Source organism: Bos grunniens, chromosome 29 (genome assembly GCF_055505025.1).
Source record: "Bos grunniens cultivar Pamir isolate PY7600 chromosome 29, Bosgru_T2T1.0, whole genome shotgun sequence".
Classification (NCBI taxonomy): Eukaryota; Metazoa; Chordata; class Mammalia; order Artiodactyla; family Bovidae; genus Bos; species Bos grunniens.
Window position 1 is genome coordinate 11,307,353 of NC_141193.1, and position 27,973 is coordinate 11,335,325.

The window sequence follows — 27,973 nt, forward strand, 5'->3', positions numbered from 1 at the left end:
GAGTCCTCCAAGAGGCCAGGTGAGGCCGTCCCGTGATGCCCTGCGTCCCGGTCGCTCTGGCCTGCAACGTGTCTGTGGGGCGGAGACAGCGGCAGCGGAGTTCGCCGCGCGGGTGGGGGATCCCAGTCTTTTAGCTCGTGTCCATCCCTCTATCGTTGCGCTTGAGTCCCACTGGGCTGCCCCAGGCCTCGACATGTCGTACAACTACGTGGTAACGGCACAGAAGCCCACCGCCGTGAACGGCTGCGTGACCGGTGAGGCTGCCAGGGCAGGAGACCCCTGTGAGGGAGGGAGCTGGGGGCAACCGAGGCCTAGGGAAGCCCGCGGCCCCTGGGTGGCCACCAAGCCCGCGGCCAGGACCGGGCCCGGGGAATGAGAGGCGCTGGCTGCGGAAGGACCTCCCACAGCCCCCGACTTCAAAGAAGCTGTCTAAACACACGCCTTTTAGGGGAGTAAGCGCCTTTAGGGGAGTCAACGCTGCTTTTGAGGGTCCGCTTTCGTTCTCGGCGGTCACTTGGCCTCGAGGACAGGGACGGGCCCAGTGGGACGGAGAGTGGGGTATGAGTTGATTGTGCGGTGTTGCTTGAGCCGCGAGATTGGCCTCGCGAAAGGGCGGTGGTGATGGCGATTTGGGGGCACGAATTTTCAAGTGGGAGAGCCTGGGAGGTGCAGGAGGTGGAGGGATGTGAAGAATGTCCGCACTCAAGGCGAAAGAGAGGAGTCCGCTTTGCCTGGGGCTGTTGTTTACAAGAAGGAGCTGCTGGGGAAGAGGGTTTAGAATGGCCCAGCCCAGTGCTGGGCTTGCCTTGTTTGTTTGTGCAAGAATTGTTAAGGACACAGATGTTCTGGACATAATCATCTTGAACCAGAATAATCATCTTGAACCAAATTTTCAACAGAATAGGAAGCTCTCAAACTTGTATTTTTATGTAAATTCTAGACATGATTCCAAAAGAAAACTATTGTTTGGAGAGTTGGAGGCGGTGAAGGAGTGTGGATGGGGTTTTGGTAGATTGCTGGGAGGGCAGGCAGGACAAACAAAGCAATATTTTAAGGTGAAGCTCTGAGAATTCATTCTCTTTGTTTGATCTGGTCTGTTTGGTAAAGGTTTTGCAAAAATCCAACTAAGGAACTGACTAGAAAGGAACACTTTCTCCAGCATCTCTTCTTAATTAGAGGATGAGTCGGCCATTGCAATGGGAAAAGTGAAATTCGAGGGCACAGAGCCATCTGAAGGGTTTTCACCGTCATTGTCAGTTGAAGGACATGCTGCTCTTAGGCCCAGGCTAGTTTTCTTAGTCTGATGAGGAAAGTAGCTTTCTTGAACGTACGGAGTAAGACTCTTTGAGGATTTGTTGAGAAGGGAGAGAATGGAGAGAGCCAGAGAAATATGTGAAGTAAATGAGAATTCAGGAGGTTTTAGGTAGAAGTGATAGGATTACTTAGTGCTTTGGCTTCAAAAATTAGAGGATCTGTTCTTGCAGGACATTTTACTTCAGCGGAAGACTTGAACCTGTTGATTGCCAAAAATACGAGATTAGAGATCTATGTGGTCACTGCTGAGGGGCTTCGGCCCGTCAAAGAGGTGGGCATGTATGGGAAGATTGCTGTCATGGAGCTTTTCAGGCCCAAGGTAAGTGCTCTGGGTTGGTTGAGCCCAGCAACAAGGGGAGAACCATTGGTTGTAGTTGAGTTTGTGTTGTTTTATGTCATTGCTCATTTAGGATGGGTGCAATAAGGCCTAGGAGAGAAACTTTTCTCTTTTTGAATGGCAGATTTCAGTTTATATTCTTATTTAATACGTTTCCAAGAGATAGAAGGAGAAATTCACTGGGGAAAAAATTTATTTTATCAAGTTGAATTCTCTAGAAGAGAATATGAAAGCAGTTTGAAATGTGGGTCACCATCCTGTGGGCCATCATAGTGATTCAGAGAGTAGGCTCTGGAGTTAGGGCAGTACACTTTATTCCTTATTAAATCTAACATTGGGTGTCACCTAACCTTTCAGAGCCTTATTTCTGCATCTGAAAAATGGGGATAACAGTATTCAGTCTTCTGGGTTATTGTGAAGATGAACAGCACCTAGCACATAATGAGCATTCACTGTTGCCACTTACTGTCGAATTATTATCATTATTATAATTCAACTGCTTTCATCAAAATAGCCACCACGTTGCTTCATTATGCGTTTATTGAATCTGATAAGAAAGCAGTAGGTTCAAAATTTAAATTATAACCCTTTGAACAAAAAACTCACTTTGTTGGGGTCTGTATTAGTAAGTAAGAAAGACTTGGTAGATGCATTTGAGCTTCCTTGTTCAGTTTTTTTCTTTTTTCCAAGTACTTGGGAGGGATTAGAGGAGGTGTTACATTCATCTTTCAGAATTTGAATGGAATAACTGAGATTAGCTGACACGGAACTAGATGAATACATTGTTTGTAGAGCAGAGATACAGAATCTTGAAAGAGGACTAAATGTTTACCAGCTTCAGTTCTGACCTTTTGTACACACCCTTAGGGTGTGTGTAACTCATGTCGTTTATTAACATACATGTTCACCATGGATTTTTTTCAGGGAGAAAAGAAAATTCTTGAAGAATTTCATATGCTTAGGGAATGGTGAAAGCCTAGATAGGTATTCCTGTTTTCAAAAGAAATCTATTTTGATAGTATGATGTTGGTTTCCAGGGGGAGAGCAAGGACCTACTGTTTATCCTGACAGCTAAGTACAATGCCTGCATCTTGGAGTATAAGCAGAGTGGCGAGAGCATTGACATCATAACTCGAGCTCATGGCAATGTGCAGGTGAGGTGGCTGCTGCAGGCTGATGAGAGTTTTCCAGGTGGGGTTGTCATGATTCGGTGAAGGAAATTGAAGTGCTGGGGCAGCTCTCTCTGTGTGGTTAGAGAAACAAGGAGAAAGCACTAAGGACTTCTGTAGTTTACTCAGAATCCAAGGGATAAGGTAGGTAATAATACTTCGTTGAGATTCAGTGTATTGCAGAAAAGCCCACACTGACATTTGGGCTGCTTGGCATGTCAAAAAGATGGCACTCGTTTTACTACCACTCCTACTAAAGTCATCCTGGGAAGGTGGTACCCAGTGTTCTCTGTCACCCTAGGTGTTGAGGTTCTTCCCTAACCCCAGTTTTATTTCTCAGGACCGAATTGGCCGCCCCTCAGAGACGGGCATTATTGGCATCATTGACCCCGAGTGCCGAATGATTGGCCTGCGACTCTATGATGGCCTATTCAAGGTTATTCCACTAGACCGGGACAATAAAGAGCTCAAGGCCTTTAACATCCGCCTGGAGGAGTTGCATGTTATCGACGTCAAGTTCTTATATGGTTGCCAAGCGCCTACCATCTGCTTTGTCTACCAGGTACTGGGGCAGGAGAAGAGGGAGAAGCGATGTGGCTTGGCTCAGTGGGGAGTGCATTTTTGCTCATCAGAATGTCTGGATTTCATGGTAGAATGGGCAGAAGTGTTTAATGTATGTGTCCTGAAATGTTTTGAATGATGCAGTTAGTATGTGTGAGGTTTTGGTTGCACCTTGAGAACAGCAGTACTTACTGTGGAGGCAGGAAACAGTCAGGAGCTTGTAGCAGGCTTTAATCCTGAGATTACACTCTGGGTGTGCGCCTTGGAGATTTTGTAGGGCGACCCAGTTTATACTTTGTCACTTACTGGCATGCTAGGGGATTATTAAAATTTAGCTGTAGAGAAATGATCTGGAAATTGCCTTTACACGCAGTGAGAAATGTGTTGGGGATGCTTTGTGTGTCTTCCAAGAAGAAGTACATTTTGATCAGCACGCAACTTTCTGGTGACTGCTGGCTCTTGACTTCTATTTTAGTCTGTGCCTAAAACTTTTGTAGAGCTGATCCTGGGCAGCTGTTCTCTGGGCCAGATCTCTTGAGGGGGTGGGGGTGGGGGCAGGGTGGCAGAGCACCAGACTAACATGCCTGTATCTTGGTAAAATCTCAGCCTTTTAACAAAGGGCCATACAGCATGAGGTTATTTCAGTAGCATGTGCCTGAATAAATGTTGGAAGGAAGCTTAGTCCAAGTCTTAAGTACTGTGTGTGGGCATGTAAACACTTTGATAGCTGTGTTAAGTATTGGAAATACTGATGTGTTTTTGTATATTTCTTAGTGTCACCTGAGTGCTACAGCTTTGATTCTGGTTGGTATAAAGTTCATTTGAATAGGTTGAAACCAGTTTTGGAGATTTTGTTTAATCTTGTTTATAATACATTAAATATCAGAACTGAAATAAAAACTTAGGATTTCTCTCCCTTCAGTTTTGTAAATATCTGGTCATTAAGACATTGATGTTGGTTATTCAGGACTGACTCTGGGCAGGCTCAGGGCTGCCAGTTATGAATGTGCTTCATTTCCATATGTGGGAAATGGAGGCCCGAATCCAAACCCCATCTGGAACATACGGTGACGTTGCGTCTCACTCCTCATCATTGGTGGGAAAATCCTCATCAGCTATAAATTATTTTTTTCTCCTGTTTTGTGCTCAAAAGTTAGTTTGAAAACTACCACGTGAGGGAGTTCCCTGGTGGTCCGGTGGTTAGGATTTAGCACTTTGACAGTCGTGGCCTGGGTTCAGTCCCTGGTCTGGGAACTGAGATCCTTCAAGCCCTGCGGCATGGCCAAAATTAAAAAGATAAAAGAGAAAGGAAAATATCATGTGAAAGGTAGTCATGCACAGTGCGTCAGGAGCTATAACTGTGATTGAGATGTGGTCCCTGCCTTGAAACACACTGTCGGATTCCTCCCATAACTTCTCAGAGCCTGCCCTGGCCTTTGATGCGGCCGCTCTCTACTGGCCCCAGGCCGGCTCCTTTAGCTTCTTAAAGGTGACTTTGATGGTTCCAGGTCTGAAGTGAGTCACGGCTCAGAAAAAGGAGGGGTAGATGGTGTTGATGACACAGGGTTGGAAGCTGTGACCAGCGTTAGAGGGGCTGCTTGCTCTGTTTTCTGCTGTCGCCCCATCAGGATGCGTCTGAGATTATGTCAAAGTTTTAAAATTTGTTAAATGTATTTCACTTCTCAATGTGTTTGTTTTTCCTCTTTAGCTATTTTGTAAGTTCCTTGAAGGTAAGGAATAGAGGAATACACACACACAAATGTACATATATACACTTATATTTCTGTAGTGGTTAATACAGTGTGACATGTTCATTTTTCTACTTTTTAAGTCTCTTTGTTGATTTTGTTGTTAGAAACAGTTGGCCTCAGTCACAGTCTCCCCAGACTATCCCAAGCCCAGCTGGTGGCTGTCAGCATGCTCATGGATAAGGATGGGGAGGCTGGTGTGACAGGAGTGTTCAGTGCTGCCCCCTTCAGGACCCTTATCTAGCCCAGGGGTCACCCTTCCTAGGGACTAACGATTCTACCTTTCCCCACCTAGGACCCTCAGGGGCGGCACGTAAAAACCTATGAGGTGTCTCTCCGAGAGAAGGAGTTCAATAAGGGCCCTTGGAAACAGGAAAACGTAGAAGCTGAAGCGTCCATGGTGATTGCAGGTTTGTTGGGGGACGTAGGAAATAGGCCCTACCCGAGTTATCTGTTGTTCCTTCCCCACCTTCTCTGCCCCTTTATGTCCGTGCTCCAGTGCTGTTGAGCACACGCATTGTTCACCCCTCCCTTATGTCTCCTCTCTTTAATGTGCTTCTCTTTGCTCTTTGCATTTCCGTCTTCAAGATTGTCTTGTTTTTCACTCTTCCCCACCCCCCCCAAAGTATAGTTTTCCTTTCTTTGCAGTGGTGGGTTTAACTAAAACAATGAGATTGATTTGCCGAGTGGCACAGGGAAAATAGTCTCATTTTATTGTCGGCAAACATTTTTAAAAACCAAAAGAGGCAATAATGCTTATCTTATCTGGTTCCTTTATTTCCCAGATGAGGAAACAGGGCCGAGGGACTTGCCTGTGCCTGTATTTCACTGGCAAAGCCTGGGCTGAAGTCCAGGTCTCTTTGCTGTTTATCCTATATCCTTCCTCAACATTATTGTGTGTTTTACCCAGTAGAGAAATTTTAAAACTCTTAAGTGCAAATTGGTTCTTCTGTATAGTAACTCTGATAATGGGGGAAGTTAAGCTAAGGCACAAGGGGAGAAAGTAAAAACTTTTGGATCAGACATTTAGAAGAGAAAGGGGCAGAATGCATATGGAAGAACACTGGGAAGACTCCCCACCCTTCAGACCATGTGAACTTCAAAAGAGTGGCAGTAAAAATATTTATCAGGAGTACAGAGTGGGCAGCTTACAATTTCTAAGACAGGAATCTCAGAAAAAGGTTATCGTGTTCCCTGGACTTTGATGTCTAAAATAATGATTATCTTCCAGTTTGCCTCAGAGATAACTGGCTCAGTGCCTAAGTTGCCTCAGGGTTTGGCAGGTTCCGGGTGCTCAGCATTCTAATGCTGCCCTCTCTCCTGCAGTCCCGGAGCCCTTCGGAGGCGCCATCATCATTGGACAGGAGTCGATTACGTATCACAACGGTGACAAATACCTGGCGATTGCCCCTCCCATCATTAAGGTGAGCAGCATTCCTTTCCTTTTTTTCCTTCTGTTGTCTCTCCCTCCTAATCCCCCATTGGTCAGAAGGGGATTCATAACTGTCACCTTATTCACTGTGTATATAAGACTGTGTCGGTCACTGGGAATACAAAGAGAGATTGGCTTGGTTTTGCTAACAGCGAGCTTGCTTGCTAACTTAAGGGAGAGAGAATAAAGTTCAGATTATCCTTTCTATTCACTGGTGCAATCTGAAGAAAGGAGAAATTTGGGTAATTTTGTTGAATGTTAATGTCTTCAGAGCACAAACCATGTAAAATAATAAAGTGAAAAATACATATAGACTTAAAACATTAGTCATAAAAAAATTCACCTTAAAATATTGAGTCACAAAAATGAAACCTTACGTGTTTTTTATCTTTTGAGGCTAAATCACAAAATCTGTGGTAGCATAGTCCAGGGAATACTTACAGCTGTTTCCTCTTCTATATATTTGTTTTCCAGTAGAATAATATGTGAGTAAACAGTTAAAGTATATTGAGCTCCTTGGAACATTGTCCTCAAAAATCAAACGTCCCCATTTTTGGTCACCTATGTGAGTTGAGTGGATTTCTTGCTCATGAAGTGACTGGATCTGGTAAAGGGAATGGTCTGCTAGGGTTTACTGTCTGGTGTGGAAGATGCTTTATGTCTAATGACTGTGTCTTTCCTCTTGGCAGCAAAGCACAATTGTGTGTCACAATCGAGTGGACCCCAATGGTTCTCGCTATCTGCTGGGAGACATGGAAGGACGGCTCTTCATGCTGCTTTTGGAGAAGGAGGAACAGATGGATGGCACTGTCACCCTCAAGGATCTCCGTGTGGAACTCCTTGGGGAGGTGGGCCTTGTCCCTACTCTTACGTTCTGCTAGGTGCCTGGTGACCCCAGACATGTGGTCCCAAACTGCAGCTGGGAATGACATGAGTTGACACCGAACAACAAATGCTCAGTCCTGCTGTGGGAGTTAGTTTTGGAATGAGTAGATTTTAGAGAATCTCACAAACAGTGGAATGCTACCTCAAGTATTAAAAAGAGAAACAGAAAGATACACTATACAATTAAAGGTTAATCTAGGGCTGATACTCAATTATAGGAGGACATTCCAAAATAGTACTGTTAAGAACAACTCAGTGAATTTTAGAGGTCTCTAGCTATTTGGAGCTGTTGGGATTAAAATGGTCATTTAGGTCACGCACCTGCAAGACAAATTTACAGATTTTTCTGACTATAGGGATGCAATAAAGGAAGAGTCACAAACTTCAGGGCTTTAGAAACGTTTGTTGAGTGTTACCTGGGGATTTGAAATGGAGACTTCTTTTGGGGACCATGGCTGCAGTTGTTGTTTTTCTAGGCACGGGTCTGAGAGATGGATAGGATGGTGTCTGGATCCCTTGTGAAGTACTTTCTGATGTCTTTCATGCTGCTGATTTTCTTTTAGACCTCTATTGCTGAGTGCTTGACGTACCTTGACAATGGTGTTGTGTTTGTTGGTTCTCGCCTTGGTGATTCCCAGCTTGTGAAGGTGAGAAGACATTTTCTTCTTTCTGGCTTCTATTTTTCAGTCTTCACTGCTTTTTCATCAAGTTTTTCCCCTGTGTTTGGTGCCACTCAGAGTTTATTCAGTTCACCCGTATCCCTATTATACACCATTTTGCTTGATTGATGTAGCATCCTACCTTGATTAGCTTTTTGTCCTAAATGTTCATTCAGCGGTGTGTTAGGTTTTGTGGATACAATGGTGAACAAGACCCAGCTTATGCCTTCAAATAGATCATAGTCTAATATTCTTTACCCCCTCTAGAATATGAGAATTTGAGCCTTCTCTGCAGAAAAATGCATGCAAACATTTTACATTAATTTCCAAGCTATTCCTCTGAAATCCATCCATGGGATGCCAGATTAGAAATCCTTGACTGGTTAGTGGGTCACCTGTAGGATACCCATGCCCCTTAGTCAGCATTTCCTTTCTGGAAGCATCCAGTAGAGCACAGGAAAGGCAGACCTAGTTGGGTTAAGTTTCTTTTGGATGAAAACTATCTCTCTAGGGTGCATCTGGAGCGTTCTAAGACTAAAATTGTTCTTTCTTTTTTAGCTCAATGTTGACAGCAATGAACAAGGCTCCTACGTAGTGGCCATGGAAACCTTTACCAATTTAGGACCCATTGTGGACATGTGCGTTGTGGACCTGGAGAGGCAGGGGCAGGGACAGGTAAGGGATCATCCTGGAAAGGGATAGTTGGTATGGCCACTCAAACTGTGTCCTGGGTCTGCTTAGCTTGAATGGGGAATGTGCACTGCAGATAAGTTTTGAGAGCCTCACTCACTAATTCCAAAAATGTAAGGATTACTGCCATTTATTGGGTGCCTATCTTGGTCTGCCAGGCACTCTACATACATTATCTCTGATCACCCCAGCACCCTTTAGATAGGGATTTTTGGCTATTTCAGAAGTGAGGAAATTTAAGGCCTTGAAGGATTAAACAACTTGTCCAACGTCACGTAACTACTAAAGGGCAAGTGTGTCTGCCCCCAGATCCTGTGCACTTTCTAGTAAACTAGGATCCCAGGAAGGAAACAAGTTTGCTGGAAGCAGTGGTAGGGCCCTTTTGCTTCTTGGACTAGGGCACCCTATCTGCTTGATAAATATGAGACACTTTGGAGGTTACCCTCTGCTAATTCTGCATCCTCAAACCTAGCTCCCCAGCAGAGGGTGCTTGGACTTAAATATACCTTGTTTACTTTCTGAGCATCAGTCTAGTTGTATCTCTGGAGGGGGTTATTTAGAAACCTTTTCTCTACTTGCAGCTGGTCACTTGCTCTGGGGCATTCAAGGAAGGTTCCTTGCGAATCATCCGGAACGGAATTGGAATCCACGAGCATGCCAGCATTGACTTGCCAGGCATCAAAGGTAGCCTTTCGGTGGACATAGGATGCAGATCTTATTTGAGTGACTTTGGCGTCATTACATGTCATGAAGACACTTGGGAGCTAGAGGAATGCAAATCAAATGAAGAGAAAAAAAACTTTTAATGCCAAATAAGCAGTGGAAGATTAAATGTATTTAAAGATTCCAAAGTAAACTTAAAAAAAGAAGATATTGACCAAAATTGGATAATGGAGTAGAGGAATGGGCAATTTAGTGGAAAATTTAATGTTGTTTATATAAGGGAACTGATAGAATCTCTAAAGAAAGAGGAGACTGAGAATGTCATAGAACAAGGTACATATCAAAGGTAACTTCTAGAACAGAAGTACAAATCTTCCTAAATTCCAGGAGAACTCTAATGATCAAAAAGATCAAACACAAACTACATAGCAAAAGACTTTTTTAATATACAAACAGTAGACATAACTTAAAATAATATGATAGAACTCAATGTCAAACATCTGTATGAGTAACTGATACATCAGATATCTACTGTCAGTAAATGTAAATAGGTTGGAATCACCTATTATAAGAAGTAGATGATCAGATTGGCTCATAAGGCAAAAACTAATTCAAAGTAGTATATACAACACAACTTAAAAAAAGTAATTTAGAATATAAAAAAGTAAGAAGATGAGAACAGATTAAAAAAAGATTTATGAATTAGGAAGAGATCATAAAACTACAAAACTCAAGAGAATTGAATACCTATAGACAGAACTCATTAAGGTAGGATATAAATTAAGGTACTGAAATCAATAGCTTTCATGTAAAAACAGTCAGTTAGAAGGTGTAGTAGAGGGAAAGAGGCAGTTTACAATGGCAATAGAAAGATAAAATACCACGAAATAAGTTTAACAAGAATTGTGCAAAACTTATTTAAGGAAAACTTTGAAATACTCTTAAAGGATTGAAAGGATAGATTGATCAAATAAAAAAGACATGGTAAGGTCTTATAAATTAATATTATAAAGCTTTTTCTCTCTGATATTTATATTAAAATATATTTCAATAAAAAATATCAGTAGGTTTTTTTTCTTTGACCTGGACAAGTCAAAGTCCAAATGTGAAGCAGAAGATGCAAGGAAAGGTAGGAAAAACTTAAAAAAGAACAATGAGGTGGGTCTAGTCCTACCAGATATTAAAAGGTACTGTTAAACCTTAGACATTAAAAGTGTGGTTTTGGTGCACAAATAGGCAGGAGTCCCATGAGCAAACTCAAATGTCCAGAAATAGACAAACTTGTACATGGGGCTTTAGTGTAGGATAGTGCTGGTATCTCAGCTCAGTAAGGTAAGGGTAATTCTTTTGAATAAACAGTATTGGGATAACTAGTCATTTGAGAAAAGATAAGTTTGGGTCCATACAGCACAATGTGTGCCCAGTGCTAGACTCTAAATAGATCAAAGACTTAATGTAAAAAAATGAAGCCATGCAAAAGCTAGAAGAAAAAGTTGGTGATTTCCTTTCTAATTTTAGAGTGGGGAAAGTCTTTCAAACTCTGAGTCAAAAGTACAGAAGCCAAAAGGAGACTGATAAATTCAACAACATAAACATAAATACCCTGCTTGGCAGAAACAAAACACTATAAGCTAAGTTAGAAGAAATGGTAAATTAGACGAAAACATTTGTAGTTCATCTTATACACAAAGGCCTAATCTGTCTAATTGATAAAAAAATTTCTAGAAAGACCACCAAATTTCCTGCCCCCAAATTGACAGAGTACATGAATGGACAGATAACAAGCCTAACTTATAATAAGAAGTGCAAATCAAAACAAAATAGTGATACTATTCTTTACCAGATGCCAAAATCCAAGTGTGACAATGTCTGTGTTGGTGAGGCTGTGAGGAAAGGGCATGCTCATTGGCAGTGTCTACTGAAATTACAGCTGATTTACCCTGCAAGCCCAGTTCTGGGCATCTGACCCATAGACCTTCATATGTATAAGATGACATAAATACAAGATTATTCATTGTGGTATTGTATATTATGGCAGAATACTGAAAAAGCGTCCATCAGTGGGAACTTGCTAGTAAACTAGTACATCCATAAAATTAAATACTGTGCAGAGGTCAAAAACAAGAAACTGGTTCTGATAAGGACTCAGACATATATTAGATGAAAAAAAAAATGTGTAGACAGTTGGTGAGAGGCTACTGTATTGGATTGCAGTACAGCATTTATCTATTGAAAAGAATTGGAGGGATAAATTATTATTGTTTACTTATTTGGGAGCTAGGAGAGGTATAGGAGTGAGACTTCTGTATTAAATATTTAAAAAATAAATTTTGACTTTGAGTCATAGAAATGAATTATCCCATCCAAAATCACTATAGTCTCACCCCTTCCAACCTAGCCTCCAAATGAAAAGCTTTGAAATACTAAGCTCAAACAGTTTAAAAAATACCAAACTTCTTCAGTGTCTTGAAGCCAGGGAGGAACAGAGTAGGTATTTCATCTTAGGACTGACTCAGAGTTTCTTGCTCTTTGTGTGGGGTTAGGCTGCTCCTTCCTTAGACCATGTGGAGCCAGCTGAGTGTTGGTCCATGCTGTGCCTCTAATCTTTGATTTGTGTTCCAGGCCTGTGGCCACTGAGGTCTGATCCCAACCGGGAGACCGATGACACTTTGGTGCTCTCTTTTGTGGGCCAGACAAGGTAAGACGAGTCAGCTCCAAGCATCCATGTAAAGGTTGCAAGGTGGGGCAGCTGGTCCGGCTAACCCCAGCCTTCCCTTCTGCTGCAGAGTTCTCATGTTAAACGGAGAGGAAGTGGAAGAAACCGAACTGATGGGTTTTGTGGACGATCAGCAGACTTTTTTCTGTGGCAACGTGGCTCATCAACAACTTATCCAGGTAGTAACTGAGGAAAGGGCAGGCCCCATTTATGCATCAGTTTGACCTGGAGTGCATTACAGAGCACCACTGGATTTTAAAAGTCAATTTTTATGGCTCTAAACGTAATGTAAAAAGGCTTGGAAAAAAATTGAAATTACCTGGAGAATCCCAAGGACGGGGGAGCCTGGTGGGCTGCTGTCTGTGGGGTCGCACAGAGTCGGACACGACTGAAGTAACTTAGCAGCGGCAGCATCAGCAATCACCCATTACTGAGAGCAATGTAACTCTTTTTTTTAAACTTTGGAGTTACTCCTTTTAGTTTTATTTTTTGCAAATGTATGTACAGTCGGCCCTTTGTATCTGTGGGTTTTGCATACATGGACTCAACCAACCACGATGAGAAGTATTTGGGGTGGGAATTCCCTGGAGGTCCAGTGGCTAGGACTTGATACTTGGACTTCAATCCCTGGTCAGCAGACTTAAGATCCTGCAAGCCACTCGGTGCAGCCAAAAAAATAAAAAATTGGGGGGAAAAAAGTCAGAAAGTTCAAAAAGCAAAACTTGAATTTGCTTTGCACCAGGAATGGCACCCCACTCCAGTACTCTTGCCTGGAAAATCCTATCGATGGAGGAGCCTGGTAGGCTGCAGTCCGTAGGGTCGCTGAGGGTCAGACACGACTGAGCGACTTCACTTTCACTTTTCACTTTCATGCATTGGAGAAGGAAATGGCAACCCACTCCAGTGTTCTTGCCTGGAGAACCCCAGGGACGGGAGAGCCTAGTGGGCTGACGTCTATGGGGTCGCACAGAGTCCATGGGGTCGCACAGAGTCCGACAGGACTGAAGTGAGTTAGCAGTAGCAGCAGCAGCCACTGTCTACATATCATTTACATTGTATTCACAGTTATTTACATAGTATTTACATTGTATATTGTATTGTAGCTTCCCTTGTAGCTCAGTCAGTAAAGAATCTGCCTGCAGTGCAAGAGACCCAGATTCGATCCCTGGGTTGGGAAGATCCCCTGGAGAAGGAAATGGCAACCCACTCCAGTATCCTTGCCTGGAAAATCTCATGGACAGAGGAGCCTGGTGGGCTGCAGTCCATGGGGTCACAAAGAGTCAGGCACAACTGAGCAACTAACACTACATTGTATTAGGTATTACAGATAATCTAGAGATGATTTAAAGTGCACTTAAGGATGTGAGTAGGTTATAAGCAAATACTGTTCCATTTTATATGAGGGACCTGAACATCTGTGCATTTGGTATTGACTGGAGATTCTGGAACCAGTCCCCTGCAGGTACTGAGGAATGGCTGTATGTTGTATTTATTTACATTTTCTATTATGGATGGGATCATTGTATGTATGTGTGTGTGTGTGTGTGTGTGTGTGTATATATATGTATTTGGGGGGCAGGGTGATATTGTTTTAGCACTAATTATATCCTGTCATCTGAGACACATTTTCCACTCATTTTAATAGTAATATATACTTATTTGGAAAATACTGAAAAGCACAAAGAAGAAAAAGATTAGTCGTATGCTACCATCCCTATATGACTTTTGATAGCACTTCCAGTGTACTACTTATAACTAGAGTTCTAACTCTGTTCAGATACTTATTTTAACTTTTTCTGTGGTAATGGGGATCATATAGCCCTTTGGTACTTGTGAGCCACGAGACCCTGATTTCTTTGCACCTCTCAGGACCTGGCAGGCTGAAGTTTGGAGTGACCATGATGCTCTTGGTTTTTTGCACACCCTCCTCACCCGGGAGCCGTCTCCACACTGAGCAGAGTCAGTATTTGCCTGTCGTGGCTATAGCACTTGAGGGCCTAAGGATTACTGAACTCCATCGTTTTATTCTCTTGGTCTTCCTTTTAGCCAACAGGCAGTGGTGGGTTTAGTTAAAAACCAGAGGGAAGGTCTGTCACTTGGTTGAACAAGTGTGGGAAGTGCCCAGATACTGACTCAGTGCTTTGTCAGTGTTTTCTAACTGGGACCTGAATCCTGGCCCCAGCTCACATATCTTATTATTCAAGGGCCTTCCTCTTTTTTAATTTTCAGAATTATGCTGCTGCACTGGTTTTGTAATTTGTATTGGACCGGACCCTTCAAAAGCTGATTTCCTATTTTATTCCAGCTCAGTTATTACTAATGATGGGCTTCTTTACCAAATGGAAAGACTAATAACTCTAGGAAGTATTATGTAATCCCATTGTAGTTCATTAGTATCAGTAATAGCTTGTGGTATTTTTCTGCATCTCCCATAGTGTTTATCGGAGAAGGCAATGGCACCCCACTCCGGTACTCTTGCCTGGAAAATCCCACGGACAGAGGACTGGTGCACTGCAGTCCATGGGGTCGATAAGAGTCGGACACGACTGAGCGACTTCACTTTCACTTTTCACTTTCATGCATTGGAGAAGGAAATGGCAACCCACTCCAGTGTTCTTGCCTGGAGAATCCCAGGGACAGCGGGGCCTGGTGGGCTGCCGTCTTTGGGGTCGCACAGAGTCAGACACGACTGAAGCGACTTAACAGCAGCAGCAGCATAGTGTTTATAATTCTAAGGGTCTTTCTTTAAGTAAAAACTCAATTTTGATAAATAAGATATACTGATATTTACTAAAGAATTTTATGTGATTTTAATGGTTCATGCATAGTAAAGAACTTGCATATTTTAAATTCTTCTGGCCGTGCTACAAGCTTGCAGGATCTGCGTTCCTTGACCAGGGATTGAACCTGCGGCCTCGGTAGTGAAAATGCAGACTCCTAACCACTGGACCACCAGGGAATTCCCAGAAATTGGATATTTTAGAGATCTGATTTTGGGGTTGAGAAAAACAACTAGACTGGTAGTTGCAGGGTCCTACTCCATTGATACCTTTCCATAGGGTGCCATTTGTGATACCCAAGCCTTAATCAGAGTGAAACAGGACACGCCTTCTCTTTTTCAGGCTGTAGTATATGAGCTGTAAGCTGCTTGAAGCCAGTCTTCTTCAAGGCTTCAGTTAAAAATGACATCTTTATGTAATCGGTCATTGTGGAACTTGAAAAAATCTATATAGCAGAGGAGGACTTCATACCTTATTCTTAGGGTTCCGTGAGGGCAGCATTTACCACCTTCTCACCTCTGTGTAGATAGATCCCTGCAGGGGCTTGGAGACATTGCTCTTTTTTCTCTAGATCACTTCAGCATCTGTGAGGCTGGTCTCTCAAGAGCCCAAAGCACTCGTCAGTGAGTGGAAGGAGCCTCAGGGCAAGAACATCAGCGTGGCCTCCTGCAACAGTAGCCAGGTAGTAGTCGCCGTGGGGAGGGCCCTCTACTACCTGCAGATCCATCCTCAGGAGCTCCGGCAGATCAGGTGTGTGTTTCTGTCTCTGCTCTTTCTGCCCTCCCCTCTTCTCTGGGACTTCTTTGATCCCTGGAGTCCTTTCTGTGCCATATTCTTCTCTGTTCAGCCACACAGAGATGGAACACGAAGTGGCCTGCTTGGACATTACCCCTCTAGGAGACAGCAATGGAATGTCCCCTCTTTGTGCCATCGGCCTCTGGACAGACATCTCAGCCCGAATTGCGAAGCTGCCCTCTTTCGAGCTACTGCACAAAGAGATGCTGGGTGGAGGTGTGTTTCTTTTTTTTGAGGGCGGGGGGAGGGGTGTTTCTTTTCAAGGCCTGAGTTAGGATCAGAATCAGGATTTGGAACAAGCGCTCAATGTACCTCTTTCTCACAGAGATCATTCCCCGTTCCATCCTGATGACCACCTTTGAGAGCAGTCACTACCTCCTTTGTGCCTTGGGAGACGGAGCACTCTTCTACTTTGGGCTCAACATCGAGACAGGTGAGACTAGCATGTCAGGTGAGCGGCGCTTTGGAGAATCTGGGGTATTGGAGTCGGCAGAGTTCTTAGCTTCAGGGTGCAGCTTTTGAACCTTCACAGTCCAACTGTCCTGTTTTGTTTCTGTTTTTCTCTGGATGCTGTTCTTTCTGTAGGCCTGTTGAGTGACCGTAAGAAGGTGACTCTGGGCACCCAGCCCACGGTATTGAGAACTTTCCGTTCTCTTTCAACCACCAACGTCTTTGCTTGCTCTGACCGCCCCACTGTCATCTACAGCAGCAACCACAAATTGGTCTTCTCCAATGTCAACCTCAAGGAAGTGAACTACATGTGTCCCCTCAATTCAGATGGCTATCCTGACAGGTGAGCCTCTTTTTCTTTCTTCAGTGAGAGCCAGGACGGAAGGCGTCATGACCCTTCCCCTCCAGCCTTTTTCCAGTGACAAAGCCAGTGACTGGCTGAGATAAGATGTGTAGAACAGAGATTTGCAGACCTGCAGTAGAAATACCTCGTAAGCCTTTTAAATGTGCTGAATTGTTTTTGAATCTTTCTTAGAGTTTGCTTTGGTAGATCTAGGGTTGGGCCCCAGATGTGAATCTGTATTTTTAGAAAACCTCTTAAGCAATTCAAGTGATTGGTCAAGTTTCAGAGTTCCTGTGGCAGAGATCATTCATTATGTGTTCCCCTGGAGCAGGGATTCTCAAAGTGGCTCCCTCACTGCAGCCATGGCACCAAGTGGGAACTCTCTGTTAGAAATGTACATTCTCAGGCCTCGCCCATGGACCCACCAAATCAGAAACTCCAGGGGCGGGCCCAGCGGTCTTAGCTTCACAAGCCCCGTAGGTCGTTTTGATGCCAGCGTGGTTTGATAGTTCGAGAATCACTGTTCTATATCCGAATGCTACATGTTAGTGTTAAACAGATAGCTGTTAAAATCTCAGCCTAGACCCAACCAGACCAATTAAATAAATCTTGAGGGATGGGACTGGTCTCCAGGTGTTTTTTAAGAGAGCTGTAGTTGATAATCACTGCCCTGTAGTAAATTAGTGTAATTCTGCCTTGTTTTTCTTCCTCTTATGGAGTTGCCTCATAGAATCCTTTTCTTCCTTAAGTGTAAGCTTAAGTGAAGTCGCTCAGTCGTGTCTGACTCTTTGCGACCCCATGGACTGTAGCCTACCAGGCTTCTCTGTCCATGGGATTTTCCAGGCAATAGTACTGGAATGGATTGCCATTTCCTTCTCCAGGGGATCTTCCTGACCCAGGGATCAAACCCGGGTCTCCCGAATTGTAGACAGACACTTTACCATTTGAGCCACCAGGAAGTCCTTTTTCTTCCTTGGGTGTACTCAGTCTAAACCCAGAACCTTCTTTCCAGCCTGGCACTGGCCAACAACAGCACTCTCACGATTGGCACCATCGACGAGATCCAGAAGTTGCACATTCGGACGGTTCCCCTATATGAATCTCCCAGGTGAGGGGCAGGGTAGGGGAGCTGCAGGGGACGGGGCCCTGGGGGTTGGCGTGCAGTGCTTCAGCCTTTTCCTGAGGGACCCTGTTGTTTGATGCTTGTTCTGTAGGAAGATCTGCTATCAGGAGGTGTCCCAGTGCTTCGGGGTCCTGTCCAGCCGCATTGAAGTCCAGGACACGAGTGGGGGCACAACTGCTCTGAGGCCCAGCGCCAGCACCCAGGTGAGGGCAGTGGTGTGAGAGCAGCGGCAGACTGTTCAGAAAGGGTCAGATAGTAGATACTTTAGACTTTGCAGGTCACATGATCTCAGTCACAGCTACTCGCCTCAGCCATTACAAAGGCGTCTGTAGACAACAGGTGGGCATAGCTGGGCTCCAGTAAAACCTTAGACAAATAGGCAGTGAGCTGGATTTGGCCGCCTCGGTAGAGACTTGAGAAGAACTTTAAATAAGTGTGGCTTCGGTGATTTTGCTACTTGGTACCCTTGCCTGATGAATAATTCCTTTCCTCTTATTATCATTTTGGGTACTTTGTGTCGGGTAGGGGTAGCAGTGTCGTACCATAGGTAAGAGCGTGGGACTTGGAGTCTGACAGAACTGGCTCCAGGGTTTGTTGCTCGCTGTGTCACCTTGGGCAGCTTCAGTTTTATCATCTGCGAAATGATAATGGACCGTCTAGAGCCGCACATCACAGACCCAGTGGAGATGTTAACTGGTCGTTTTCTTCCATGTATTCTCTGCCTTTCTTGCTTGTAGACATCCATGGTATGACTTCTTCCCTTAACCCAGAGTAGGTCTTTATGTATTCATTTTTATTTGCAGTGGTTTCCTGCTCTTCCCATTGAGAGAGGTAGAAGCCTGTCACGTTATTAGGTCGCCTGGGTTTCTTGTTAGCTTTCTTGATTGACTTGGCATCACTGTTTTAGTGCTCTTAAGTGCCCTTAGATTCTGGCGGTGTTTTGGACTGCTGTGTCAATTCCATATGGAGTCTAGATCCTTAGCCTCAGTCCCTGTGTCCTCTCTGAAACCCTTTGCACTTGGGCTCTGTGCAGGCGGCCAGCCTCAAGTTTTTCTCGTTCAAACTCTGTCTCTGTTCTCTGATCCTGTCTGATGCTGACACTGCTCTCCCAGCACCCGTTCTTTTGAGAGGGGTGATGTGTGTTCTCTCTGTTCCCAGGCCCTGTCCAGCAGCGTCAGCTCCAGCAAGCTGTTCTCCAGCAGCACAGCCCCTCACGAGACCTCCTTTGGAGAAGAGGTGGAGGTGCATAACCTCCTTATCATTGACCAGCACACCTTTGAAGGTGCAAATGAGCTCTTTCTATCATGCTGTACCTACATCCTCCCTAAGCTAGGCTCTTCTGGGCTCTGCTGTATTCCAGAATTTGATAGACACTGGCAGACTATCCTAGGAGGAGAAGAAAGGGTGGGGCCTCAGAGTTGGCTGTGAGTTCAGAGTACTGGGCCTCTTCATGTCAGAATAGGCTGGCGAGGAGACAGGAGTAGTAGACACAGTACAGATGCCTTCTGTACTGTGCTCCAAGATGAGCTGTGGACCTCACAGAAGTGCAGAAGCACCCATGCGTGGGGGTCGTCAGTCAGTCACCTCTCTACTATTCTTCTTCTAGTGCTTCATGCCCACCAGTTTCTGCAGAATGAGTATGCCCTCAGCCTGGTCTCCTGCAAGTTGGGCAAAGACCCCAACACGTACTTCATCGTGGGCACGGCCATGGTGTACCCAGAAGAGGCAGAGCCCAAGCAGGGTCGTATTGTGGTCTTTCAGTATTCAGATGGTAAGTGGACACAGTCTCTGGCTTTTGAGAAATTTAAAAACTGGGAAAGGAAGCAGACAGACAGTTTTAGGTTTTAGACTCAGTTATGCAGAAGAACTTGGGTTAATTGCAGTGACACGAGATTCAAGATGTTTCTCACTTAAGCTGTTGATGGTCTGAATGAGTTTTGGAGTATGTGAGCAACGGCACAAATAAAATCTGCCCTTTTTTCTTCCTTTTTCACTCTTTGAAAGGAAGAGAAAGGGAGAGGCGAGCAGAATGAGAGTTAGGAATTCTGGTAGGACTCTGTGGTGTGTTTTCCACTTGGCTGCTCAGCCTTTTAGGCCCTCTTCCCAGCATCAGCACTTGGTGTTCGTTTCTGTATCATTTCTTATCTCCCCTACCCATGATGGCTCTGAAGACTAGCTGTCAGCCCCCAAATCTCAGGTTAGATGGCTGAGGTGGAGTCTGGTCTCCATCTTGAAGGGAGATCCAGAGTCCCAGGTGGGAGGCAGAACCAGAGTGCTGTCTGGAATCACTGCGTGTGATGGGGTGGCCCACACTTCTAGAGGTGGTTAACCCCAGTATATACAGATTCTATATTCTCTGCTTTGAAATGAGGGGTTTGGAGGGGCAGGAATTAGAGCTGGGGGGGGAAGCACAGGATTCTTCTGATTAAAGTGTGGGCTCATGAAGGAGACTGAAGGGTATCTTTTCTCCCCCAGGAAAACTACAGACTGTTGCTGAAAAGGAGGTGAAGGGGGCCGTGTACTCCATGGTAGAGTTTAACGGGAAGCTGTTAGCCAGCATCAACAGCACGGTGAGCCCTCCCTCTGGCCTCAGCCTCAGGCCTCCGTCCACAGATCCTGGTTCCCATGCATTTTCTCCCTCTGGTCTCGGCCTCAGGCCTCACACCTCTGTCCAGAGAGTCTGGTTCCCTTGCATTTTCTGAACTGCATGTGTGTCACAATTTTAAGGGTAACAGAGTAGCGAGTAGAGACGATGGAGCTGGGAATATGGAGAGCTGGGGTTGGACCAGACACCAGATTTGGTTCTGTGAAGCCCTGTACGTATCGTTCTGTGGGAATTGAGAAGAGTGTAAGAACTGTGGTCCCTGCACTTAGAATGTGTCATGGCATGAGAATATTTCATCTGTGTGGGACAGAATGAGCCAAACTGCATTCATCCTGAGTAAACCCCTTAAATACTAGGCCTGTGAAATTCTTCACTTTTCTTCTGGCATGACCCCACCTCCTCCCTTGCCAAAAAACAAAAAAAATTATACACGGTCAAACAAATTTGGGACTTGCTGTATCCTGTATCTTCTGCTTAGAAGCTTCTCAGTGCATTGTAGCATATGAAAGATTCTGAGAAGATCAAGAGTAGAGAAGCATTGCTTAAATACTTCTTTTTTTTTTTTTCCAAAGAAAAAGCAGCTTTATTTATTTTTTGGCTGTGCTTTGCAGCATGTGGGATCTTAATTCCTAGACCAGGTATCTAACCTGCAACCTTTGCAGTGGAAGCACAGAGCCTTAACCACTAGACCAGCAGGGACATCCCCTTAAATATTTTAACTTGACATTCATTCAAGAAGTACTAAGTGAGCACTTGAAGTATACTAAGCACTGTTTTGGTAGTTGGGATGAGGCAGTAGATGAAATGGACAAAGAGCTAGCCTCCTGGGGCCTGTGAGCAAATAGAATATATATGTGTATGTATGATGAGAAGCACCTCGTGAAAAATAAAAACAGGACAAGAAGCTGACAGAGTGCCAGCGTGAGCATGGAGGTGGCGCTGTTTTGTCGTATGGTTAGGAAGGTTCGCACAGTGGCTTTGGGGCAGATTTCTGAGGGAAAGGAGGGAGCTAGCCATACCTTGATCTGGAAGAAGACAAGTGCCAGGAGTCCATGGCCAGCCTGCACCCAGTGTGGGAAGGCAGTGCTGGGTGCTGGGAGATAAGTCGGAGAGGCAGCCAGGAGCTAGCACGTGCGGAACCAGATAGGCTGTGTGTTTTGGGTTTGTAAGGACTAAGGGTTTTACTCCGAGGGGATGGGAACCTCTAGAGGGTTCGAGCAAATGCATGACGTGACTGTAGTTTTATATATGTATACATATATATATATGTATGATATATATAAAATATGCTGCTTTACTTATCAGGCTGTGTCCGGTCTTAGTTGTGGCACACAGGATTTTTGTTGTAGGCGCGGGCTCTCTAGTTGTGGCGTGGTGGGGTTTAGTTGCCCTACGGCACGTGGGATCTCAGTTCCCCATCCAGGGATCGAACTCATGTCCTCTGTATTGGAAGGTGGATTCTTTTCCTTTTTAAATTTATTTATTTTTAATTGAAGGATAATTGCTTTACAATATTGTGTTGGTTTCTGCTATATGGAAAGTGGATTCTTAACCACTGGACCGCCAGCGAAGTCCCTGTAGTTATATTTTGAAAAGTTCACTGCGCATCTTGGAGAAGGTGGTAGAAGACCATGGGTAGAAGCAATGAGATCAGCTCAGAGGCTCTGGTGATGATCCAGAGAGCAGTGGACGGTGCTGGGAGCAGTGTGCTGACAGAGGAGCTGAAGGGAGTCAAATCCCGCAGATGTTAGTATTGAGGGGCTCTAATGCATCACTTCATGGGAAATAGATGCGGAAACAGTGGAAACAGTGTCAGACTCTTTTTGGGCTCCAAAATCACTGCAGATGGTGATTGCAGCCATGAAATTAAAAGACGCTTACTCCTTGGAAGGAAAGTTAAGACCAACCTAGACAGCATATTCAAAAGCAGAGACATTACTCTGCCAACAAAGGTCCGTCTAGTCAAGGCTATGGTTTTTCCTCTGGTCATGTATGGATGTGAGAGTTGGACTGTGAAGAAAGCTGAGCGCCAAAGAATTGATGCTTTTGAACTGTGGTGTTGGAGAAGACTCTTGAGAGTCTCTTGGACTGCAAGGAGATCCAACCAGTCCATTCTGAAGGAGATCAGCCCTGGGATTTCTTTGGAAGGAATGATGCTAAAGCTGAAGATCCAGTACTTTGGCCACCTCATGTGAAGAGTTGATTCATTGGAAAAGACTCTGATGCTGGGAGGGATTGGGGACAGGAGGAGAAGGGGACGACAGAGGATGAGATGGCTGGATGGCATCATCAACTTGATGGACGTGCGTTTGAGTGAACTCCGGGAGATGGTGATGGACAGGGAGGCCTGGGTGCTGCAGTTCATGGGGTCGCAAAGAGTCAGAAACGACTGAGCGACTGAACTGAATTGAATGAGGGCTTAAAGATGAGTCGTGAGAAGAGAATAAAGGGTCAAGTGTTTTGGCCTGAGTAACAGAGATGGTGTTGCTGTGTACTGATGGAGGAAGATTGTGAGTAGGGCAGGTTTGGAGAGTAAGGGAAAACTGTATCTTTACTCACAACACTTCTGACACCATGTGTGAGGAGTTTTTATCCCTATGACAATCAGTTTTCAAACTGGGGGGTCCTATAATTTACTTGAATTCTGACTTTAGCTACCCAGAGTTGGAGTCAGATGTCACAGGTTCAAGGGCTCGGTCCCACAAGACTGTCTTTATTCAAACCCCAGCCCAAGTAGTGTTACTCAGACTTCTCTCTGACTTGCTACTAAGTTAGGGTTCCCACAATCTCTTACCACCCTTAGGTTTCATAATTTGCTGGAAGGGCTCATGAGACTCAAAATGTTTACTTGCATTTACCGCTTCTTCACCTCACTCTTGGAAGTCTGGAAGCCCAGTCCAACTGGGCTTATCCTAATCTGTGGTGTTCTGGGCTCACTTGACCCAAAACAGGAGTTGTGGTAGCCATTGTGATTATTACGAGTGAGCCTTGGAGTGCACACCTGTGGAGCTAGTGTTCTTTGAACACATCTTGAGAAATCATGGCTTAATATATTCTTCCCAGGAGTGTCTGTATGTGCAGAGGTGTGGGTGGGGCTGCCTGGACCCTGAAGGATCTGCTGGGACTGGGCTGTGCCAAGTATCTGTTCATCTGTCTGTTGATCATAAAGCATCTTCGTTCTTTTGGAGATATGGTTATAATGGAAGAAACACTGCAGTGAAGAAAAAAGGGGCATTTTTTTCCCCTTTGGGTAGAGGGGTGGCCAGAGACTAGTTCTTTAGAGTGAGTTTCTGTTGGACTTTTCTATTCTATTTTCTTTGCTCATTGGATGAACATCAAAAGGTGCCAGGGATGTATGTGTTTTGAGAAGGGTTCAGAAAGGGCAGTTTGTTGGGAGGTGATCTTGTTTCTTTCTGATCAGGAAATTGGAAATGGATCTTCTCTTTCTAGAGATATTTCTTAGACAGTTACCAGACTTCAGTTACAAAACCATCTCTTGTCATTTCTATAGTGTTACTTGCTTTACTATTTACTTAGTATTTTTCTTTATCCTGAGTTATTCTTTTTTTTTAATATAAAGGAAAACTTTGTAGTATTAAGTTTCATGTGCTCACTCTGTTTTCATCTTTCATGAATGTATAATAATTACAAATGCTCACGCGAGTTCCACAGCAAACCATTTCACACCCCACACTGCACTGGGGTAAGTGGTGCAGCAGATGGAAGGCCCCTGGGGCTGAGAGAAATGCACTGCCCCCCTCTCCAGGTGCGGCTTTATGAGTGGACGACTGAGAAGGAGCTGCGCACGGAGTGCAACCACTACAACAACATCATGGCGCTCTACCTGAAGACCAAGGGCGACTTCATCCTGGTGGGCGACCTGATGCGCTCGGTGCTCCTGCTGGCCTACAAGCCCATGGAGGGCAACTTCGAAGAGGTAGCCGGGGTGTGGGCGGTTGGCTTGCTTAAGCTGGCGGTGAGGGGTGATGAAGCCCAGTGTGGGCGGAAACGTCATCCCTGGAGCACACGTTGTGCATCCGTTCAGTCTTTTTAGAGACCCCCAACTTGAACTCTGAGTAGGCCCTGTTTCAGGACCGTGTTGGCCAGGCAAAGGGGAGACTCTATAGAGGGGCGGTTGTTAAACACAGGCAGGGCAGGCACTTGGCCAAGTCTCAACACTGGCTTGCATGCAAACTGCTGATTGTATTTCCCCTCTTGTATTTTGTCTTTTTTAAGATTGCTCGAGACTTTAACCCCAACTGGATGAGTGCTGTGGAAATCTTGGATGATGACAATTTCCTGGGGGCTGAAAATGCCTTTAACTTGTTTGTGTGTCAGAAGGATAGGTGAGTGGCCAGCTGTGGGAGTAGCCTGTGGTAGGTGAGGACACAGGGCCCTCACAGGCTCGCATGTGCCTCTTCACAGGGGTAGAGGGTATCTGTGAGAGAATCAGGCTGCAGAGATGGATGAGCCTCTTCAGGCTAGCTCCTCTGTGGAGTGGGTGGGCCCACCAGGGAGTCTGTCCATCACTGCACATGGTCCTTGGGGCCCCAACTGGGGGGACAGGAGGCCTGGGTTGTGAGTGTCTCGCACCCCTTGCAGCGCTGCCACCACGGATGAGGAGCGGCAACACCTCCAGGAGGTTGGGCTCTTCCACTTGGGCGAGTTCGTCAACGTCTTTTGCCACGGCTCTCTGGTTATGCAGAACCTGGGCGAGACTTCCACGCCCACGCAGGGCTCGGTGCTCTTCGGCACGGTCAATGGCATGATTGGTAAGGGTGGCCCCGTGAGGCGTGCAGCCTCCTTCCCAGGGCCAGGGGAGAGCAGGGTTTCGAGAGTCGGTGGCCAGCTCGTCCGTCCTCCTGCCTGGGCTCCCCTTGGCAGGCAGTGCTCGCTGTGGGCTCTGGAGCGCCCTGTAGCTTTCGGTTCCCTTTGCTTCCTTAGGCCTGGTGACCTCATTGTCAGAGAGCTGGTACAACCTCTTGTTGGACATGCAGAATCGACTCAATAAAGTCATCAAAAGTGTGGGCAAGATTGAGCACTCCTTATATCCTTCCCAGAGGTGCCCCCTTGCTCAAAAACATGGCCTGGCCCAGGCAGAGAGCACATTACCCTGAGCGGCCTCTGGAAATTTGTCCCTCTAGAAAATGTCTTGACTAGGTTCCAGTGGGGAACAGGCTATGTAAAAACTTCTCATGGAAAATTTCAAGCACACAATAGTGGAGAGAATCATATGAGTATAATGAACCCCCATGCACTTATCTCCCAGTTTTATTGGTTCATCTTGAAAATGTACGTTGAGGTTCATGCCCTGTGTCTGCTTCTGACCCTTTTGGCGTTGCATGTCAGACCTAAGTTTAGATCACAACTTAGAACATCCTTTCAGAGATGTTGTTAGGGGCAGTGGTGTTTGAGGACCCTCGCTAGAGAGGCTAAATGGAAAAGGAGGGGAAAAGCAAAGAAGCTGTAAATTCCAGAAGCCCAAGGGTCAGCCCCCTGGCCACTGAGGGTCCAAGTACTACTGGAAGTCTGTTTATTGTGGGAGAGGGACGAGGAGCCCTTGGGCTCTGGAGGGGATTCTGCTGAGAGTCTGTTGTAAGGCAGGTAAACCAGCTCTCGCCAAGGAGGGAGGACGTAGGCTGACGTGTTGGTGTTCTGCTAACCCACAGGACTTTAGGCACATCTCTTGTTTCACTGAGCCTCAGGTTATTAATCTGTGAAGGCTAGACTTAAAGAGCAAGCATGTGAACTGGCAAGCATCCAGTTCACATGGAGCATTTGTTAAAAAAAAAAAAATCTGTACATGTCCATGCTCTGAACTAAGAGTCATCTGTATTCTATTTTAATTTTTTAATTGTTTTTGGTCTTGCTGTGTGGCTTGCAGGATCTTAGTTCCCTGACCAGGGATTAAACAAACCCATGCCCTCGGCATTGAAAGCCCAGACTCCTAACCACTGGGCTGCAGGGGAAATCCCTGTAATTTTTAAAAGGTTATTTTGATGATTATTCCAGTTGAGAGGATCATTGGATTAGGTAATGATTTATAGGTCTTTGAAATTGCAAAACTGTCCAAACAGCTGTGATATTTAGTTGAACTTGTTGTTTTCTGTTCTCCTCCTGATGATTGCTTCAGACTGTGGTCTTGTGCACAGAGGTGGGGATGAGTTCGGAGAGGGTATTTATTATTTCCAAATGATCAGCACATTCCTTAACTCATCTGTCCACTTGGAGATCCTTTCATACTGAACGAAAAACAGAACCAGCCACCGGCTTCATCGATGGCGACTTGATTGAGAGTTTCCTGGATATCAGCCGGCCCAAGATGCAGGAAGTTGTGGCAAACCTACAGGTAAGCTGTGCCACTGTGCAGGGTGCAGCCCCGGGGCCAGTGACTCAAGTCCATTGCAGGGCCAGGCACGCCAGGAGGGCTCCCCTCCCTTGGTTCCCGCGTGCTAAGAGCCCTTTTTAAAGTTTTCTTCTACCCACATGGAAAGGTAGTGTCCAAGGGCAAGGAGATAAGGCTGAGGCTCGTGGGTTCCCTCACCAGGCACCAGGCACTGTAACTTTAGCAACGAGGGCACCTTCGGGCATGTCTGGGATCCCTGGAACATCCTTAGGAAAGGGGGCAGGGCCAGGATCCTGCAGGGAAGAGGAGTTACCATGGTGCTGGAGTTTGGGGTATTGCCTACTGGAGGTGGTGCCTCTGGCAAACAGCCGGGTGGAGGTGGATGTATATACTGGGTGGCAGCCTCTGGGCAGCTTTGCTGCCAGCAGACCCTGCTCACCTGGACCCCCAAGGAGAAGCACAGGCTTCTGATGATTAGTCTTTGCTCCTGCCATGGCAGTGTGGCGCACATACCGTTGTGGGCGTCCCCTTCCCCAGGGAGGGAGAGCCCGCTCTCAGCCCTCACGGCCTCCCCTCCTCCCCTTTCCTCGTTGCAGTATGACGATGGCAGCGGGATGAAGCGAGAGGCCACTGCAGATGACCTGATCAAGGTGGTGGAGGAGTTAACTCGGATCCATTAGCCAAGGGCAGGGATCCCTTCCCAGACCCTCTCTGAAGGCTTTGCCCTCCTGCTCTCCTCCTCCCTGCCACTGTCTCTCGGCCATGGGAAGCCTGTCCCTAAGCCCCAGAAGCCACAGCCTACCTGAGTGGAAATGGGGATTTCGTAGAATGAAAACCAGTTCACTGGAGACCTGGCAAGGGCTGAAGGTGAAATGTTTTCTCCCTGGATTTTTACCAGTCTCACATGATTCCAGCCATCACCTTGGGCCACCAAGCCTGGATTGGTACAGCCAATTGTCCTTCCAGGGAGCAGTTTTGCAGCTCTTTGGATGAAAGGAAGCTCTGTGTGTGTGTGTGTGTCTCCCACACTCATGCATTGTCCTCACTATCTTTTTATTTAGGTTTGGGGTCGGGGAGGGTTGTGGGTAGGGGGAAGGTGGGGCGGGAGGGGTTCGTTGTCTTTGAGGTGAGAGCTTCCTTTGCTTTCTTCTGTTGCCTCTGAGAGCTTTGGGTCTGGAGGGCTGACCACCAGGCCATGGGCTGCCTGAGGGTAAGACCTGCAGATGGTGGATGATTTCCAAGCCACAGCCTTTTTGTCTCTGGGGAACTGCCTTCTTCAGAGGGAAGGAGGTGGGGGGACGTGAATTGGTGGTTAGTTTCTGAGTTTTACCAAATAAAGTAGAGTCTAAGAAGAAAG

At 45.6% G+C, this 27,973-nt stretch overlaps 1 protein-coding gene across 1 annotated transcript; it reads left to right on the forward strand.

The window, feature by feature from the left end:
• Positions 1–84: 84 nt before the first annotated feature.
• On the forward strand, positions 85–27,972 carry DDB1 (damage specific DNA binding protein 1). Its single transcript, XM_086383570.1, has 27 exons — positions 85–254; positions 1,485–1,633; positions 2,689–2,805; positions 3,161–3,382; positions 5,425–5,539; positions 6,456–6,553; positions 7,251–7,409; positions 8,010–8,093; positions 8,664–8,780; positions 9,377–9,479; positions 12,081–12,156; positions 12,245–12,353; positions 15,526–15,704; positions 15,802–15,965; positions 16,075–16,182; positions 16,335–16,542; positions 17,555–17,650; positions 17,757–17,868; positions 18,824–18,947; positions 19,272–19,436; positions 20,141–20,235; positions 24,037–24,207; positions 24,507–24,616; positions 24,873–25,042; positions 25,215–25,317; positions 26,496–26,619; positions 27,213–27,972. The coding sequence occupies exons 1-27, from the start codon at positions 194–196 to the stop codon at positions 27,294–27,296; spliced, it is 3,423 nt and encodes a 1,140-aa protein (XP_086239696.1). The 5' UTR covers positions 85–193; the 3' UTR covers positions 27,297–27,972.
• Position 27,973: the final 1 nt, after the last annotated feature.

What these genes read in the sequence shown, in the direction of transcription:
- DDB1 (XM_086383570.1), top strand. Translation starts at nt 194, where the DNA reads ATGTCGTACAACTACGTGGTAACGGCACAGAAGCCCACCGCCGTGAAC. An exon ending in CTCATCAACAACTTATCCAG is followed by an intron (nt 12,354 to 15,525) that starts GTAGTAACTGAG and finishes TTTTTTCTCTAG; the next exon opens with ATCACTTCAGCATCTGTGAG. An exon ending in TAGCCAGCATCAACAGCACG is followed by an intron (nt 20,236 to 24,036) that starts GTGAGCCCTCCC and finishes CCCCCTCTCCAG; the next exon opens with GTGCGGCTTTATGAGTGGAC.